At 41.0% G+C, this 19,076-nt stretch overlaps 1 protein-coding gene across 4 annotated transcripts in view; it reads right to left on the reverse strand.

The window, feature by feature from the left end:
- Positions 1-19,076, reverse strand: part of nrg2a (neuregulin 2a) — a 68,575-nt gene that overhangs the window by 3,755 nt on the left and 45,744 nt on the right. For 2 of the 4 annotated variants that reach the window (XM_072446194.1, XM_072446197.1), the window contains exons 4-10: positions 8,396-8,516; positions 5,508-5,566; positions 2,670-2,693; positions 1,511-1,613; positions 1,315-1,438; positions 1,090-1,217; positions 66-287 (exon numbers count right to left, since the gene is read on the reverse strand). In XM_072446194.1, coding sequence (XP_072302295.1) covers positions 66-287; positions 1,090-1,217; positions 1,315-1,438; positions 1,511-1,613; positions 2,670-2,693; positions 5,508-5,566; positions 8,396-8,516 — 781 coding nt within the window. Of the gene's footprint in view, positions 1-65; positions 288-1,089; positions 1,218-1,314; positions 1,439-1,510; positions 1,614-2,669; positions 2,694-5,507; positions 5,567-5,811; positions 5,889-8,395; positions 8,517-19,076 lie in introns of all 4 variants that reach the window. The other 2 variants (XM_072446195.1, XM_072446196.1) reach the window with 2 other exon arrangements.

Consider the following 19,076-nt stretch of genomic DNA (forward strand, 5'->3'; position numbering starts at 1 on the left):
TAAGTGTTACAAACCTAAAAGCTAAAGAGCACTTGCTCAAACAAACATGTGGGTCCATGGCGCACCTGTCGCTGTGTGGAGAATCCCCTAGCGAGTCGAAGGAGTGTCCGTACTGCAGTGGGGGTCGGTGGGCGTCAGAGTAGCCAATGTGAGCAGCTCGGCGGGTCCGGGCCTCCATACACGCTGGGCTGCTGCATTTACTGGTCCCCACTGACGATGACATCATTCCCGGTGAATCAGAGAGGATACTGTCAGAGTGCTCCAGGCTCCAGGTCCGCTCCTCTTGTCTGACAAATAAAAATGTGTTAACATGCACCTACAACCACATTCCAATGACATTTCTTTCTTTCTTTCTCAGATTATCAAACCACTGGCTGAAAATCTAATCTATCCCATTTTACTGACATGACAAAATGTAATAGTTATCTACATGTAGACACATGTGTGTGTCCTTTGGGAGACCTAAGATATTTCTCTTGGTATAGAACATAATGTAATGCTGCTGTGTTGCTGACATTCTTAAAGAGTGGCGGAAAGTAACAAATAAAAAGAGGCTTTATAGATAAAATGACCATGAAAATTGCTTTTTCTTTATCATGATCACAATTTGTTGTTTAATAGTTCAATAAATATGGGTGAATTACTTTAACTTTTTAACCCTGTATTTTTAAAGGTGTATACTTTAATACTTTTACTTTATTTGTTTTGCTCCTGTGGCTGTACTTTCACTTAAGTAACAAAAAGGAGTACTACATCAACACCGGTACTTACATACCAGGTGACAATAACTACCAACATTTCTAGGAAATTCAACTAATTCATTTTAGTGATTGGAAAACAGACCCTTGTTTCAGTTGTTTGTTCATTCAAAGTGATAATAATGTGTGTTTGGAGTATTGAGTATTGAAGCCAACAAAACCCCTAATCGAATGAGCATTTGGAAAGCAAAGGAATGTCCTAAATAAATTCCAAAAATACTTTTCCCCATAGTGCTCAGAACAACCCTCGGTGTAATCATTAGAATATATCACATTTGTCTGAGCGGCGTAGCGGGGTGTAAGCTAGCCCAGGCGCTGGTCGGACAGTTACCTCTGAGTTGATGAATGGGCTCGTGTGGAAGAGTTGTGAGATCTGGAAGAGGTATGGCTGGCGGGAAACGACCCCTCTGTTACTGGTCTTATGACTCGCTCAGTCGCTGGGACATTCTTTGATATGTACTGGATTGAAAAATGGATTTGGCACATGCTTGGTTAGCAAAACTTAAAAGCATTTTGTAGGAGCAATGCCCAGTAAAAAAAAAAAAAAAGCACTCACATCGACCATGGGGATTTCCTCTGGGCCGGGTCCTGGGTGATTGGGTCCGTTTGCTAAGTTACGATTGGGATGTTCTGGACACATGTTTTGTCTCAAATGATTGTGCATCTTCTTTCTTTGTTTCCTTGAGGACATAATCAGATCTATGAATGGTGCAAGCAATCACGTGACACATATTCAAAGAAACAACACTTACTTTGTTTTGCAGTAAGCGACCACACACACGATGCCCACCACCAACAGAGCCACACAGATACCCGTGATTGTCAGGACTCTTTTCTGGTAGAGCTCCTCTGCCTCTGTGCACCGCAACGCACAAAAAAGACACAAAATAAATCAGGATTCTAAACTCCTATTGACATATGCTGCATGTCTGATTCTGAGCAGGCTGAAGCTAAAATTGCTTATCTTTTCGCATTTAAAACAGCCCTGGGCCACTTGAATGAATCCATGGAGATAAAAAGTTTAAGCCAAACTTTGGATCATTCTCCATGGAACGTTCCAAGTAAAGCAAAAACATATCCATTGAGACAAGCAGGTAGTGTGCCAAGTTTCAAGTTTGTGGAGAGGCACATTCATAATGCAATAAATGTTTTTACTTATGTCACTTTTTTGGTTGAAAATGAGCTTTAACTCTTAACGTTGTTGTAAACTAATGTAGTCAAATGAGGGCAGTAAATCAAGTTATCAGAAATATTCCAGTTTGTTTAAAAAAGAAAATAAAGGACAATACAATAAACTAAATGTTCAAATTGAATTGGGCAAAAAATAAAATGTATTTTTGCAACTTGCCTCAATCTGCTCAGGTCAAACATGAACTATGAGTAAGAGGAAGGCAAAGCAAAGTCACATAAAGAACATCCACCACTATATGTTTTTAAGCATGCTTATTACTTGAAAATATGTATAATTTCAAAAGACATATATTATACTTGTGTTATATTAGAGTAAAGATAAGATGCAAGATTTAAAAGTAAGATCACACATAAATAAAAGAGAGAGGTGGCATTTCAAAGGACACAGAGATAAGGACGGAAGAGAGGCTGAGAAAAACAGTCAAAACATGATCTATCATGCTTGATACAGATTTAGGGTCTTAAATCAACTAAAGGAAGAATACAGTTAATAGGTCTACTTTTCCAATGCACATGTAAGAGACAATCCGGTGACAACATCTGTGTTAATGAGGCTCAATGGAGAATCAGGTGACTACAAAGTTTTCAGGCCAATTAGTTCTGCTATAATTGATGAACAGGCTGACGGTTATGATTGAGTTCAGATCACAGGCGAGAGGAGTGTGTCACAAAGGACACCAAATACAATACGACTGAGAATCAAAATGTATTGTTTCATACCCATAAATTCAATCCCAAGATGCTCTGCCATAGCAGAGGTTGAACAGTCAAAAGAAGAAAAACAAAAGACAGATTAAGGCAAAGGTAAATTCTGAATAGTGGAGCAAATAAACATTAAAAAAGCGTAGTTAGTAATGACAAGGAACATTATTAAAGTACACTGGACGCATGCATCAATAAACACAAAACACACACACACACACACACAGCTAATCTTTCTTCAAGCACTTTTGAATGTCCTATCTGGGATGCAATCTTTATAAAACTAAATCATATCTGAAAATGGGAATTAAAGGCATTAGAAGAGCCACTGTTATTAAGTGTACAGGGAAAGTATGCGTCATGATCCGTCATTACCTGTGTTTGCAGTCTTGTGCTTTCTAAAAAGGCTACAGTCTCTATATTCCTGAACACACCCATCACATGAACAGGCAAGTTAAAAGGAGTGGATCTGCACAATGTTGCACTAATCACACTGACTAAGAAGAATTAGAGTGGGCTCATGTATTAAACAGCATGGAGGCCATAGGAAGGTTGGACTTACCAGCTGAGTGCATAAATGTGCAGCTCACTGGCCTTAGCAGGGCTGAAGCAGGTCCCAGCTGTTCTTATGACAACATAGTGCTGCTAAGCCAAACCCTTATGGCTGAAGAGCAGAAGCCATCCTCCTTTCTGCGGCTCTCATGGGGCTGGGAGGCGGTCAGGGGAGGATGGCCTTAGCCTATGGAGTAAGTGTGAGCACATATGTGCAAATGCATGTGAAGGCAGAGCGCTCAATAATAAAATGTGCTTTTCACTCTTCCCTAATTACAAGTAGAAAATAGAGCACATACAATATGGAGTAGTTTACAAAGAAAAGGAATACATTATTGATGTAACAGTGATTCTATTTTTAATTGGAGTGACATACTAGAAGTTGAACATTTTTATGTACAGTATCTAAATACATGCAACCAAAATGGCACAAAATAATTCCGATTGTGTATGATAAACTTTATATGTTTTTTAACATACACAAAATCCTGAGTTTTTACTTTGTAACCATATTGAAGTCTGTGAAATAGCCTTAATTTTGAGTCTGTAGATAAGCTGTAGAAATAAACATTGCTGCTGATGTATCTGCACAGCTGCGCAGCTCCCACACACCACGTCTGTCCGCTCTGCCAAAAAGACAAGTGATTTCAGCCTCGTCCATTATGACTTAATGTGAGATGGAATTAGTTGTAGTTAAGAAAAGCTTTTTCACATCCCACATTGAGCCAACATACAAGAGTCTGGCTGGAGAACCAGCATCACAAACTCCAAATGCAGATGCACAGTTTGCTCAGTGTTGTCTTTATATTGAAACCACATGGGCCTGTAAAGACATGATGCTGACAAATATGCAGCAAGACACTGGAGGCTCCTTTGCTGTTAGCTGACCTAAATTATAAGGCTTGTTTTGATTCTCTCTTCAAAGATCATTATGGTAATTTTGTATAAAAACAATGCTGAGTGACTGAAGTCTCGGCTGCATACCTAGATGTTTGATTTGTTATGAACGAAATTTAAAATGGAAAAAAGGACATGACATGTAGGTGAGCTTCTTAGCTCTATCCATGAGAATGTAAAAATTCTACCTGCAGTTCACCACAAACCTCTCTAGTTGCAGTGTAATTCTGCTCATGATTGATGTGTTTGCTGGCACTACACTGTAGAGTGGTGCTGGCTTGACTTCTACTACCTTAGGCTGAAATAGCCTTTGAACGCACTTGGATTGCAGCACTGTTACTATGTGAACCCTGAACTAAGAACATGTAGAAAAGTGATGTTGATTCCATGAGGACACTTCACTATTCAAACTAAATGTATATTTGTTGGACAAGGAACTTGCTTCAGGAAGTCCATGGAAGTTTGATTTGCATGTTGGCCCATGTATCAGTCTAATGTGTGGGCGGCAGAATTCTAGCACTCGTGCTCGTCTTCTGATCTAAAGGTCGGCGGTTCGACTCCCCGCTCGGTCAGAGCGGTCACCCACAGGTGGGTGGTGCGATCGCAGCTGCCTCATGTGAATACTGCCGTTGTGTCCTTGGGCAAGACACTTAACCCCACTCACCAGTGTCTGTGTACATCTGGGGTGTGAATGGGTGACTGGTTCCTTGATGTAAAGCGCTTTGAATTTAATGCTGATCATTGCATGATCAAACTTGGGGGAAATCCAAGAGTGAAATGTAATCAATTTTGTTTATTTCTTCTCATATTTTGACAGCTTTGGACTGGTAACATGTGATTAATTTAAAAATATTTTTTCTTACACATTATTAGTCATGACTCTAATCTATGGGTCGGTAATCTGACTGGTAACATGCAGATGTGCAAAATTACTATCACAAAGCAGTAGATCCACTAGATTACATATGATTAAAATGTACTATAATTGGACATGCATTATTCCTTTCAATCACAGACAACGTCACATGCAGACACAACATCTAGTCATTAATGTGCTCACTAACCAATGACTCATTAGACTCTTCAGTCTGGATGGAGGTTGTTCCAATGCTCTAGTTTTGTGACAGCTAATGATATTTCCCAGTATAACTTGCTGTACAATTAATGTCTTTGTCATACCATGTCTGGTTTACACAACTTTCTATAACTTAAACCTATTTCAACTTTAAAAGTTCAAATCCTTATCAGCATATTCAATTTGCCATCATTGGTATGCACAGTGTTTGAGCTAATATATTACACACAGCTATTCTAATTCACAATCACTGAAAATACACTGACATGCACATGTCACACAACAGTCCGACACAGAGACAGACACCGAGACAGAACTGGAAATTGACATACGGTAGAAACTGGCCATAACGTAGGTTTGACAGCGATCACCAGTAAAGTCATTTGGACACCTGATGGAAGAAACACACGAGGAGAGGGAGGAGGAGGGTGGACAGAGATGAAACGTGTGGAAGAGAGTGAGGGGGGAGAGAGAGACACCCGTTAGAACCAGAGCATAACTATGGACAGCAGAAGCAGAGAGTCCGCAGGATAACACCACCAGTGTGAAGAGCGCAGCCCGCTGTGAGTCCACCTGAGAGGAGGAGAGAAACAGAGGGGACAGAGGCACTGTGTCCCTGCTGCCAGCTCAACATACTTTTGGAAGAATTGTCACTGGACAATCGCTGTGGCGAGGACTTTAAGCAGCGTTGGCCAGAGTATCCATCCGGACATCTGGGAAGGAGTAGACAAGTGTTATTAGTAGGAACACACAGGAAGTGAGGTGCACTGTAAATATTATGAACATCAGCAAAGGTCAGCGCACATCAGAAAACAGCTTGTAAAACACAACAAAGAACCCTGGCAAATCCTTTCCTAGAAAGTGACAACACTGTTCATCACACTAATTATAGTAACAAATGGAAAACACATTAGAAACCTTTTAGTATTCACACTATAACAGTACACATGGAAACACATAGGGATACCGCATGTCCCTGTTTTGGTTTTCCTGCACAGCCATATAGGCCCCTGCCCCACTTATTTAGAGAATATCCTACTTTTTCATTGATGCCACAATAATTATATAAAACATGATATTTACATGGAAAACAAGATCATACATATATTCAGGTGTACTGGTTTTCTGGGTTGCAAATATTGGCACCTTTTGCTATTTCAATCTCTCTTTTTGTGTTACTATGGATAAAAACATGCGTTATCGCAGTTATCGTCATGACACTGGTTCTCAAACTGTGGTGTGTGTATGTGGACTCCTGTGCAGTTCTAGCGTTTGCTTCATTTGGAGTCAAATTTATGCAAATCCTTTTCCCCCTTTGGTTTAATACTTGTTTATAAGTTTTGTTGCTATGGTGTAGTTCTATAATGGACGAGTTCAGCCCTATTTTACATCTGGCATTTTCCAGAAATTACCTGGTTTAGATTTGGAAAGCTAAATATTTTCATAGCCACTGATATATGAGCCAAAATGTCCCATTACATTGAACTCCCTCTTATACTATAATTTGCGGCAGTTACCCTAAGTACACACGGGCACGGGGAAGCGTTCAAGTTATGACGTAATTAATAACAAAAGTAAAAACGCTACAGCGGCCATGGAACACACTTACAGACACTGGCCACCATCTCTTCATTGATGGCTTCCACAAACTAATCATTCATTCATAAAGCATTGTATCAAATCAGTGGAGCCTACAGAGTTGGAACATTAGGCAATTTGTAGTTTCATTCATTAAAACATACACAGTATGTAATTAAACATACAAACTTACCCCAAGACATTCAGTCAATAGACTATTTTATAGGTGAGATTTACAGTTTACAGTTTGTAGATTCAATGATTTGAAGACAGACTGTGCTTCTTTAGGGGGACGCACATTCCTCTTGCAGTCACAAGTAGACCACCACTCTAACAAAGGTCACTGGTTGTGATTTACTGGTTACACACAATGTCTCCCAGGAGCACCATAACATTTAGCCTTAAATTACTCATCCTGAGTGATGCAGCCTTACAGGGGAAAAGCACCACCTAGACAAGGAGACCTCGCTGGAAGATGAAAGCCAAAACTAATAATGTGCAAATCAGGTGAGCTTGCAGAAGTCAGATTTAATACAGCAGCAAAACCTATTATATTTGTGTTTGGAAAAGAAGACATAGCAACGGGTTATAATTCTTCTAACTATAATAAACAAGTACATCTAATGAGCAACTGCCTCTGACTGAGAGGAGACACTTAACAGTTAACCTTTGATTTTTCACGAGCACTTTATGACATGAAGTGTAGAGAGTGAAGAAACAGAGTTTAAAAATACGGCTTACTGTCCGTGGCCCTCGTTTGGCCTGTGAGTAATGCCCACTGAAGCTTGGCCCATATTGAATGAGATGGCTGAGGGGCAACAAATCCCTGCAGGCCTCCACTGCATTATCCAACTTTTCTGGAGCTGTGCCTCGGCCCTGAGTGAATTAGCTGCAGCAATTGAGTTATTGCTGCCTCCAATTTGTACACAGCGTATTGAACGGCTGTTGCAACCATGTCCTCGGTGCTTGTCGAGCATTCTTCCTCAGGCCAACTGGGCACAAGCATTGCCAATACATCAGCTCTCAGTTTAACTAACCTTGACTAGTGATGTCGACACATGGTCAAACAATGTTCACAAAACAATAGCTAGCGTCACTGGCTATGAACTAAATATTTCCTTTGACCAAGAGCAACAATTCAAGTCAATTTGATTGTATAATGTCAGCTTTTTTACAAAAACGTTTCTTCTGGATGTGGGCGAAAACTTGCTTTGCCAAGGACCTTCAGTGTAAGCAGTGATTCTATTTACCTCACAGGGGGCCTCTAAGAGGCATAAATATTTGCTCCCCACTAAACTCAGTGACTCATGACATTTTGAAAAGGCTTTTAATGTTCAGCCCGCTGTGCACCAAACTTGACTTAAAAGGATGAGCACAGCACCGCTTTGCTCCATTATTAGTGTTAAGATACACAAAAACTGAGCTCAACAGGTGGGTCATTAAGCAGATGGGCAGCACTTTGCTTTGATGCACCGCTGCTGCTGCTGCCGCTGCTGCCGCTGCTGCCGCTGCTGCCGCTGCTGCTGCTGCTGCTGAGGAAAGAACTGTAGCACCAACATGGAAATGAATGTGATGTTGGCAATAGCACCCACCCATTCGCGGGAACACTAAGTAACAACAGGTGAAATCCAATATTACTCACTTGCAGGCCAGCTGGTTTATACCATGTATGAAGTAACAGTCCCCGCCATTCACACAGTAGGTCTTCTCTGTCTCGTTGCATCTTCTGGCATGGCCTGAGCCGGGAGATAGCGTTGTGGTTACTGCAGAAAAGCAGAAAAGAAAATGGTAAAATGTAAATGAATAGAGTTAAAATCATCATAATGAGAAACACTAAAGCAGCCACACAACAGGCTTTAAAGGGTGTAATTAGAGCTAATGCTCTTGTACCACTTTATGGCCCCATATGCTTCTAGGAGGACTCTTAGTTTTCCATCCGCATATGTGATTGTGCTTCTAAGCAGTGTTGACACTATCTGAAGCCGCTCTACAAGCAAAGATAAATATTTCCTTGACACAGCGTAGGTGTTGTTGATGGCTTGACTAAGGTCCGTGGTAGGACCTAAAATGTTATGTGTGCTCCTAATCCTTAGGGTAAGGCGCACACATAATAGGAATAGGTATAATGCGTTCAGGAGAATGTTTGCTAATCAGATGGAAAGGAAGAGGCCTCAGAGCAGGGCATAAGCAGCAAGAGCACATCTACACGACCAGACTTGAGAAGGGAGAAGTTAGCGTGGCGTGTCTACTTTATCTCATGTTATTGACACTGTGATACAAGATGACAACTTGTGGTTGGAAATACACAATGTTTCCAAGTGGTGGGCCCACATAAGAGGATAAATGAGTGCCAGGACTTCAAACTTGTGCCATCCATGTGTTGTGACAAGACTGCTAGAGCAGCCACTGCCTCTGACATAATAGTCGGCTGTTTGCCATCAAAGATTTCACAACTCCTCATTGTAAACTGGAACAGTTCTAATCAGCACTTGTACAAGAGAAGTGTGCGCTGAGCTGATTAAACAAAAACAAAGCTACTTTCCATCTGAACACAGAATTACATCACGAGAAATAAGCCAATTCTTGTATGAGATGATAACATTTTACACACAAGTCAAGAGATTATCATGTCAAAGTTATATAAAAATATATAAGTAACTGGACTTATCATCAAAATGTAGTGTCTAAAATGTTGTGAAGAACCAACCAACGATATATTTTTGACTTCACATGCTAAAGTTTGCTCCATATACATATGCTTTTTAGAAATAATAGTTTTTGACATTTTTTGCATGTGACACTCTCAAGATTTATGACTTTACAATGGAAACACTTATTCTATTAATTTATACTTTGCTCTGAGTTTGTCACACACACAACTGATCAAATGTTTCCAGTCCAAGTAAAGCATCCAAACAATGCCCGCGCCTACAGTTTTCCACATAAAATGACCAGTTTCCAGTTCATCCCAAGTACCTCTTGGTCACAGCTGACCTTTCACTATCGCTGTAAAACGCCTGGTAAAAAGATCAGACACAGATTCACCCAACAATTGTTAAGGCCTCCCAACACACTAAATAGAAACACTATGAAATCCTAAACAATGAAACATGTTCAAATCAGCCCAAAACATGTTGAATTAGGAACGTATAGCAGAGAATGCATTGGGTGGTCAGAAGGCACATATTTTGAACAGATCATTAGTTTTCTTCAGCGCAGCGTTCACATAGACAATTGTAGTCTCTGGTCCACCTGGTCTGCATGTGGGCGGACTGTAAAAAACAGACGACCCACGGTAAACCCACACAGGGAGCCAGCCAACATGTAAACTTCACACAGGAAGGATCAAGGCTGATACTTGAACCCTGGACATGTTGCGCTGTCAAAGATCATTGAGCTACTGGTCATGCCAAATGTGTTTTACTGTAGGTATTTTTTACCTACTCCTCACAGTTTTGTCTGTTTACCATCTGGCGCATTTTAAGAACACATTACTCCACAATGTTGTCCTGCAATGTAATGTCCTGCACGGTGATCATTTGGCAACCATTTTAGCCAATTGTTGCAAGACCTGCAACTTACTTTAAAGTCACTGTGGAGGTCAATGTCCAAATTAAAATGTTGTTGTTATCAGTAATTGTGTTCAAGTGAGATTCTGAACTGGCCACATCTTGAAATTGAGGTCCAAGGCTCTGTTGACAGAATGATGCTGTTTAAACAAAGAAACGAAGATGAATTGCTCACAGAGTAATATTGGCTGTTAGAAAGCTCAAGATTGTGTTGTCACACATAGAATAGTCAAATGTTAAACAACAGAGATTTTAGGATGCTAAACTAACTTTAGCATCTAACTAACTAAATGTAGCATTCATTCAGAAGTATTCTGTCACTAATGTGATAAATGTATTTACAAGTATTGACACATTAAAGTATAATTTATTAACTTCTTTTGTCAATTTTGTCAATTTCATCTTGATTGATGTTTTTCGATCTTGACCTGTATTGTTCTTCACATGTTAAATGCAGATAAGGTCATATATTGCTGAACGTATCCAATAGAGTATTTAGTATAAGTTGCCTCATCTGTGCCCATAGGCAAAAGGAAATACTAAAGTCTCAATCTCTGTCAAAACTCACTTTGCACTTTACTGTGCTCACAGGTGGATATGAGGGTGGATATGAGGGTGGAGAGGCCCACAGAGTGCTCACAGGTGGATATGAGGGTGGAGAGGCCCACAGAGTGCTCACAGGTGGATATGAGTGTGGATATGAGGGTGGAGAAGCCCACAGAGTGCTCACAGGTGGATATGAGGGTGGAGAGGCCCACAGAGTGCTCACAGGTGGATATGAGTGTGGATATGAGGGTGGAGAAGCCCACAGAGTGCTCACAGGTGGATATGAGGGTGGAGAGGCCCACAGAGTGCTCACAGGTGGATATGAGGGTGGAGAGGCCCACAGAGTGCTCACAGGTGGATATGAGTGTGGATATGAGGGTGGAGAAGCCCACAGAGTGCTCACAGGTGGATATGAGGGTGGAGAGGCCCACAGAGTGCTCACAGGTGGATATGAGTGTGGATATGAGGGTGGAGAAGCCCACAGAGTGCTCACAGGTGGATATGAGGGTGGATATGAGGGTGGAGAGGCCCACAGAGTGCTCACAGGTGGATATGAGGGTGGAGAGGCCCACAGAGTGCTCACAGGTGGATATGAGTGTGGATATGAGGGTGGAGAAGCCCACAGAGTGCTCACAGGTGGATATGAGGGTGGAGAGGCCCACAGAGTGCTCACAGGTGGATATGAGTGTGGATATGAGGGTGGAGAAGCCCACAGAGTGCTCACAGGTGGATATGAGGGTGGAGAGGCCCACAGAGTGCTCACAGGTGGATATGAGTGTGGATATGAGGGTGGAGAAGCCCACAGAGTGCTCACAGGTGGATATGAGGGTGGAGAGGCCCACAGAGTGCTCACAGGTGGATATGAGTGTGGATATGAGGGTGGAGAAGCCCACAGAATGCTCACAGGTGGATATGAGGGTGGATATGAGGGTGGAGAGGCCCACACCTCTCATTATGACACAGTGACATGAGCCGGGACAACAGTTTCCACCTGGCACTAGTTAAAAGGAAGAGGTGGACATAGAGGACAATCACACTCTCTTGACTCCAATACAAGTGATAGAATCCATGTGTTTGGTGAATCCCTGGTTGAAAATGATGTATGCATGAATAAACACTGCACATCGTAAAGAGTAAAAAGATATGACAAACCGAAATCTTCATCACAGAAAATACAGTTTTCGAGTTATTTCATAACATAAGTAAGTGCAGCTTCAAAGATGGCGTGTATCCCAGTAATAATAAAAACAATCCTTTTGAGGACATTTACTGGCCCGAAGTCATCGTCTGACATCCAATCTATGACACTGCACAGCAAGTGTCCCAGTTCTGCTCGGCACTCCTTTTTCTGTCTCCCGCTTTTTCCGTCGGTCATACAATTTCATCTCAAAGGAAACACTGACCATACATAAACTAGAATATGAGTATCATACTAGTATAGGGTCATGATAATTGTAAATTATTCAAATGTGATTTAAGGTTAATATTAGCAATATGTCTGTGTAAAGATAAAGACAGATCAAAACAAAATGTCTGTAATAAAAGGTTCTGACTACAAAGGGTCAACACCTGGAACTTTTAAAGAGGCAGCCCCAGCTCAAAGCATGAACCAAACTGTTGTAAATCAAACATATGCAATCACTTTGTGTTTATAATAAACTTGTAAAAGTTGACAAAAGTATGTAAAACCCTGCTGAGCAGCAGTAAAGTGTGTAGCGTTAGGTTTTGGAGGGTGGCCTGTTCTCTCCACTGACCCACAAAGTTACTCTGTGAACACGGCGCCGCCCTGAGCCCATGCCCACAAACTGAAAGGTCTTATATCATCACACAAATCCAAAATCTTTATAGACATGAAGAGCACATGTCATGGAAGAGGTTTTCCATAAACATCAGAAGCAACATGAAGAAAAGATGAGGCCATGTTTTATAAAGGTGACTTCATTTAGCTTGTACTGCAAATAAAACCACTTCATGGGAGCAAGAATGACTATAATGAAATGGTTACCTGGCATAATTGTATCAAATAAAATACTATATAATCTATGAATGTATGCATGTGAGCATGTTTATCATTATAATTGATATGATCTGAAAGGTACTCTGTCGTAGAGTGTGCTTATTGGATAATTATGACATCAATTGTAATATTTGTGATTTTACATGACCAGGTGAAGAACAGCTGAGGCAGTATACTGCAGATGCTATTCGGGATCCCAATAAAAGACAAATAAATCATGGCTGATACTTTAGAATGATGGGTTGATTATGACTGTAATGGATGTCATTTGTTAACCTATAACTCATTTACTGAGGACTTAAATATACTGTATATACAGAATATAAGGTCTGTACGTCTTAGCACTGTGATGACTACTGATTTACGCACACGGGTGAATCCCTTTTAATTCCCACCCGGTGCTGACATAAGGTGCTGTGCGTAAATGGAAAAGCCCATAGAAGGAGAGGTACAGGCAGCTCTCTTCCTGCTGCAGGATCTGGAGCAGGGTCTGAGGTGATCTGGTTCAGCCAACGCACTGTTTACTCAAGCTGCACCACGTGTTTACAAGAGATTACAATTTACGGCAAGGCATGGAAATTATGGTCAGAGACACACAAACAAACAACACAAGTGCGTATTTTTGAATTGATATGATGTGGATAAAGCACTATTTAGTATTTACTCGATGCAGAATATTAATAGTTCGACTCAAATAGTCTCGAATACAGAGTTAATTGAGATGGACTCATATGTAAATGACATCTCAGAACTGACCACAGACTCGTTAATAAAATAACATGTGGGTGGTCATTTATGATATAAAATAAATGTTGCTTCTATTTGCTTTTAGAGCACTCCTAAGTGTTTCAAAGTTACATTTCTTGACAATTTCTTTGTTTTAGCTGCTGCAAATGCTTTAAATATCCTGATGTGATGATTGAAACTATGGGGTGAACTTTGAACAGAAATATCTGATTCATAATTAGAAACAAACCTTATTGTTCAACTTTCTCTCGTATTATGATCATATTTTCAGAGATCTACTTACCGTATTTTCCCACGAGAAAAAGGCTATAAATGTCTGACACAAAGACAAGTTGTTTTGATCATAGCATTCTCTGCTGTTCGAATTACATCAAGAATCAACTGAACTTATTATAACAAGAAGAAATAGCCAAAAATGTCAAGAAAGCAGTTATTAAAATCCATAAATTTGTGCACAAAGCCCTGAGTTTGTTGAGGTCCATTTCTTGAGCGTGCCATATGGTTCTGTGTGTCTACAGTCACGCTGCTACACACTGGAGACCAGAGTTCAGGTGTATTTGTCAAGGTTACCTTTGGCTTTCCTGGCTCCACGCTCAGACAAATTCCTTAAACCCGAGGAGATCAGGCACGCTGCTAAAGAGAGGCAAGGCCAGAGTTCATTTATCAGAACATAGTCAACCCAGGTTTAGTTAAGTTTGCTTGGCTTTTTAACCTTGGGTTTCAGCTTTCCCTGTGAGCCCAAGGGCCGAGTGTGAGTCCGAGTTAAAAGTGCTTAGTGCGAGCCACAGTGTTTAGCCATCAGCCCTTGCCACTGACTTTGATTAATCCTTCATGGCCCAAGAACTGAAAAGAAAAGCTGGGGGTGCAAGCGGGACCATCTGGAAACCTTCATAAACATGCCTGTCTTTCCACGCTCTCCAAAGGATTCTAGGAAAATCGTAAAAATGAAATGAGAGGTCCCTATTGCACAGTTTCTTTCTCTTGAGGCACCCATGTGCATATGCAGCAAACAGAAATGCTCCGATTCAAAGTCCTGCCCGGCACTCGCACCCCAGCCCCTGACGCTGATTTCTGTAATGAAATACATTTTCATTTGGGCTGTCCAGAGTGGAGAGTTATATGCATGTCACTCTAATTTATGACAAATGTTTATAATTTACTGCAGCTTGACTTAATCTTTTTCACTTCTGTGCTGCAATTGAACAAAAAGCCATCTCGAAACACTGAACAAAATCTGATTCGTACGGAGGGAAATGCCAAAAAGCTGTTATTCAAGCAGTGCTGGACCAGTTCCATCTGGATACGATTATGGCTTTGTGTTTTCAGGCTTTAAAAAGCAACGTTATCAGGATAAGAGTATAAATTACCTGGCCTATTTGGGAGTTTGTCAGCTTGAGAGAACACCATGCAGTCCTTCTCTTGACAGTAAAACAGTTGTGCATCGAAGGAAAACAGACAGAAGAGAAGGTGCTTGTCTTGGGAAGACGATCTAAACAGGAGGCACTAAAATCCTCCACCAATGAACAAAGCTTTAGATTCATCAGATTGGTCGTAATCTGCTAATTATATGAAGGAAATCTTAAGTGTGTACACTGACTTGCCGCCACAACCGCCCTACCACCCAAGCATGCTTTTCCAGTGTCACTTTAATGCAGATGAAGGAAAGTGCTGCTCCCCCGTTCCCCTCCCTCACCTCCTGACTCTTGGCAGGGAATATCCGACATGTCTCCTGTTACAACTGAACCCAGATCTTTTATCTCTATATCACGGGCCAATTCATATTACATGCATTCTTCCCCCTTTGCTTGTCCCGCTACCTTTTTCTTCCATTGTGACGATTGCCAAATGCTATTCTGTGGAGGAAAAACAGACAAGAAGAAGCACAAAGTAACAAATGTAGGGAAGTGCGGTTGCAATAATGGGCAGATGTCGACAGCTGGATGTGTGCGGCGAGGGCAAAGAGTGAATGTGCTTTGTGGCTTTAATCTTTGGCATGTTGTAGCACTTTTGAATGTAGCTATTATAGAGGCTAAATCTGAAAGTCAATAGGTAAAGCTTATAAAGCTGGCAGATCCAGTGTTTGTAAATAATGCTTTTATATCTGAGATTAATAATATATAGCAATCTGATTTAAACTTGTATTCATTTTAGTTTAAAAAAAAAAACACAAAAAGAACCTTGTGTTGCACAAATGACGCATCCAATCATGAAAAGACTCTAGAAATCAATTGAGAAGAAAAATAGAATGCCAGGGTTATTCAGGAAAGAGAAGTCTTTTCGACAGGATCTTAAGCTGGAAAATACATGCCGCTGCCAAAGCCAACAGAAAACAAGCACACACCTACATCCACACGGGCAAAGGCACACCCAATCAGTGGCCACATCCAACTTCACAAATGTCCCCCAGCTTTTGCAATAATGATACAAAATGAGGTAGGCCTTAACGTCAAGAGCCTAGAGAGGAATTAAATTACTATTTACTGTAGGTGAGTTGCTCACCAAGTACACCAGGAGCATAGTACAAAAAGACTGTGCTTATGCCACTCCAAAACGATAAAGGAATGTTAAGAAATGCACAAGAAGAATATGAATGTGTCGCCCACTCTCCCGTCGACCGCCACTGCCACAACCAGTGTGTCGTCTTTTATATTCCTGTCTCCTATTACCATTTTGCAGTCACATAGCTGATGTGCCTGGTCTTGCCTGCCTCAATTGTCCCAGGACTCAGGCAAAATCAAAGAGCAGCCTAGTGTGTGATTGCACAACAGCTGCTGGCGTGTGGGCAGGAGCAAGGCCCGGGAGCGGCTGTGGAGGAATGGCCGCTGGTGGCACCAGAGTGTGCAGCTGGTGACCACAACACATGTGTGGCACCGTCCCAGACGGGGCCGGTCCTGCTCCTCACAGGGGCTCAGTGTGCTCAGCACTCTGTCGCCTGCGTGCTTCCACTCGGGATGGGCCTGCTGCTTTCACTTTTCCTTCTCATGAAAAAGTGTTTACGTGCCGCGTTGGCACCTTGTGCAACAAGTGAACACAGGCACAGCCGAAGCTACGCAGAGAAATGAAAAAAAAAACACTAACAACATTCACAGTATCACTACACATTCAGAAGTATCTTTTCAAAAGATGTTTACACCTATATTTTCTCATATACAGTTTAGCTGTACATCATTTAGGGTCCCAGGGCATTTCTGTTCTCTATAAAAGCAAACAAAGCATTTCCACACAGTTTAATGTCCCTACCTCATGTTACAAAGCCTCTTCAGTGGAAACAAACTTTTAGTGAGATTTAAAGGTGGATGAATGTAAAACAGTCCATCATCTGAACAATTGGCTTGAGTGATAAATGTAATATCTGCAAGAGGTAACTATGGCAACAGGAGAGATTGAAGTTACTGTATGACTTATTTAAAGTCAAACACAATTACAACATGCATACGTCAGCAGCCAACCGTGCCAAGGCCAAAGTGACTGTCCCACCTCATTCACCAGACGTACAGCGTCAGCCACAGATGATGCAAACTATTGTAACATTTGGGACTAAGATGCTTTTAGCAAAAATGTTAACTAATTACAGAATAAGCACTAGGCCTGTAAAAAGGATGTAAAATTGATTTGTATTTCATCACACACTTTTCCTTCCATTAATCAATGCTACACTAAACTTAAACACCATCTGGAGTGAGAAAAGATCTTAATAAACCTGAGTGGTTTTACAGAAATGCAAAAGATCAACATTTCTTTTGGCACTTGAACCGTAAAGGCCGGCGTGGAAGCAACAAAGCTCTGTATGGAATATATCAATGAATATTTACAGCCCGAGATGTCATACAATTCTTAAACATTCTAGTGTTGCAAAATAATGTATATGAATGCCTTGTGTAAACGCTACCACGGATAATGTCATCACTTCAGATGCTCTAGGTCTACGCACGTGTCTTTATCGTGGTCCTTCATCTCTAGCAGCCGGCCTTCATTTCTGAGTAAGGGCAGACTTTGCAACCTTGTACCAGATACACAAGACGTATAGCACAAGTCCATATTTGGGTCTCCGATAGTGTCCAGCTGCAAGGACTAAAAGTTTTCTGAGTAATAGCCCGAAAGCACACGGGATGCTATGGCAGCAAGCACACACGACGCCCACATCAATGGATCGGTGCACTTTAGTGAGGCTGCGGGCCCAGAGTAAACCAAGAGATGAGTTCACCCTGAGTGTGTCAGTGTTTAAACCAGGTCCGAGTTTGTATACAAGAGCAGCCTACACATAACAGTAACGTGACTGCGTCAGCGAGGGGGGAACTTTTTGCCATCGTCACAGGTTGACATCAACAACAAAAGGAAGAAGGCCTGATGGAGTAATGGGGGGTTCAGACGAGAGACAGCTGTGGTGAAGCTTTAGGGCTGGAATGGTAAGTATATGTTCCTCAAAGGCTACGACCATGAGTTTGAAAAGGACAGACGGGGACTGCTCATATCCTATTGTGAAGAATGCACTGTAACAAGAGGAGAGAGGCTTTTGTTTGATGCCACTCACTAACAGTGTAGTCACGGGCTAATGCTGCTCATGTGGTGCTCTTCAATCAATGAGAAAACACCTGCAATTACACACGGCCTGATGATGTAATCAGACATTTCAAAGCAACAATCTCTCCTTGAATAATTAAATGCTGTGCGGTTTTACGAGTTCAAACTGCCTCCAACTCACTCATCACTACTAAGTGACCATGTGCGCTCATCAATGTCTCATACATCCAGAAGCACTTAATCACTAATTACAGACTTTTAGTTTGGTTTGTGCTGGGAATTTCGAATAATACACATGATATGAACAGGTAGGGCAATTAGGGAAGAATATCGAATTGCAATGTATATTTGATTTAGATTTGTGATTTCTTGTTTTAATAATAGGGTTCTGTTCAAAGTTCATATTTTAAACACAAATTGATAAAAAGACAGAAATAGCATTAAGAACAATAAGATAATGACTAATGACTAATAAGATAGATACAAATTGCTGCCTTTGTGTTGTCCATTCAAGTTGAAATTTTGATTCGATTGTGATTTAGTCTAGTAGAACTATGAAGTGGTGTAATATATATTCATAATCATACAATATTCAAACAGGGCAGGACCTGGAAATAAAACTAGGTACATTTGAAAATAAGGTTTAAGAGAAATAAGGCATACAAAGAAAAGTTAAGGCACACAAGTTCCAAAATAAAAGTCCCATTTCGTCCAGATTCTTTCAAATTTATCCATTTCCAAGTGTTTGTGTGTAATTTATTCCATTGTATTGCATCTGTATTTCAGTTATGGTGTCGGCCCAATTCTTAGTCGTTGGTGCAGTTTGTGTCATACATTTTTTTGTGATTGCCATAACCATACAATATTTATATACAATGTTAAATAATGATCTAAAAGGAATCTTATAGATCTATAACACAATT

The sequence above is a fragment of the Eucyclogobius newberryi genome, unplaced genomic scaffold (genome assembly GCF_026437365.1).
Source record: "Eucyclogobius newberryi isolate DKJ021-1_F unplaced genomic scaffold, fEucNew1.0.hap1 SCAF_15, whole genome shotgun sequence".
Classification (NCBI taxonomy): Eukaryota; Metazoa; Chordata; class Actinopteri; order Gobiiformes; family Gobiidae; genus Eucyclogobius; species Eucyclogobius newberryi.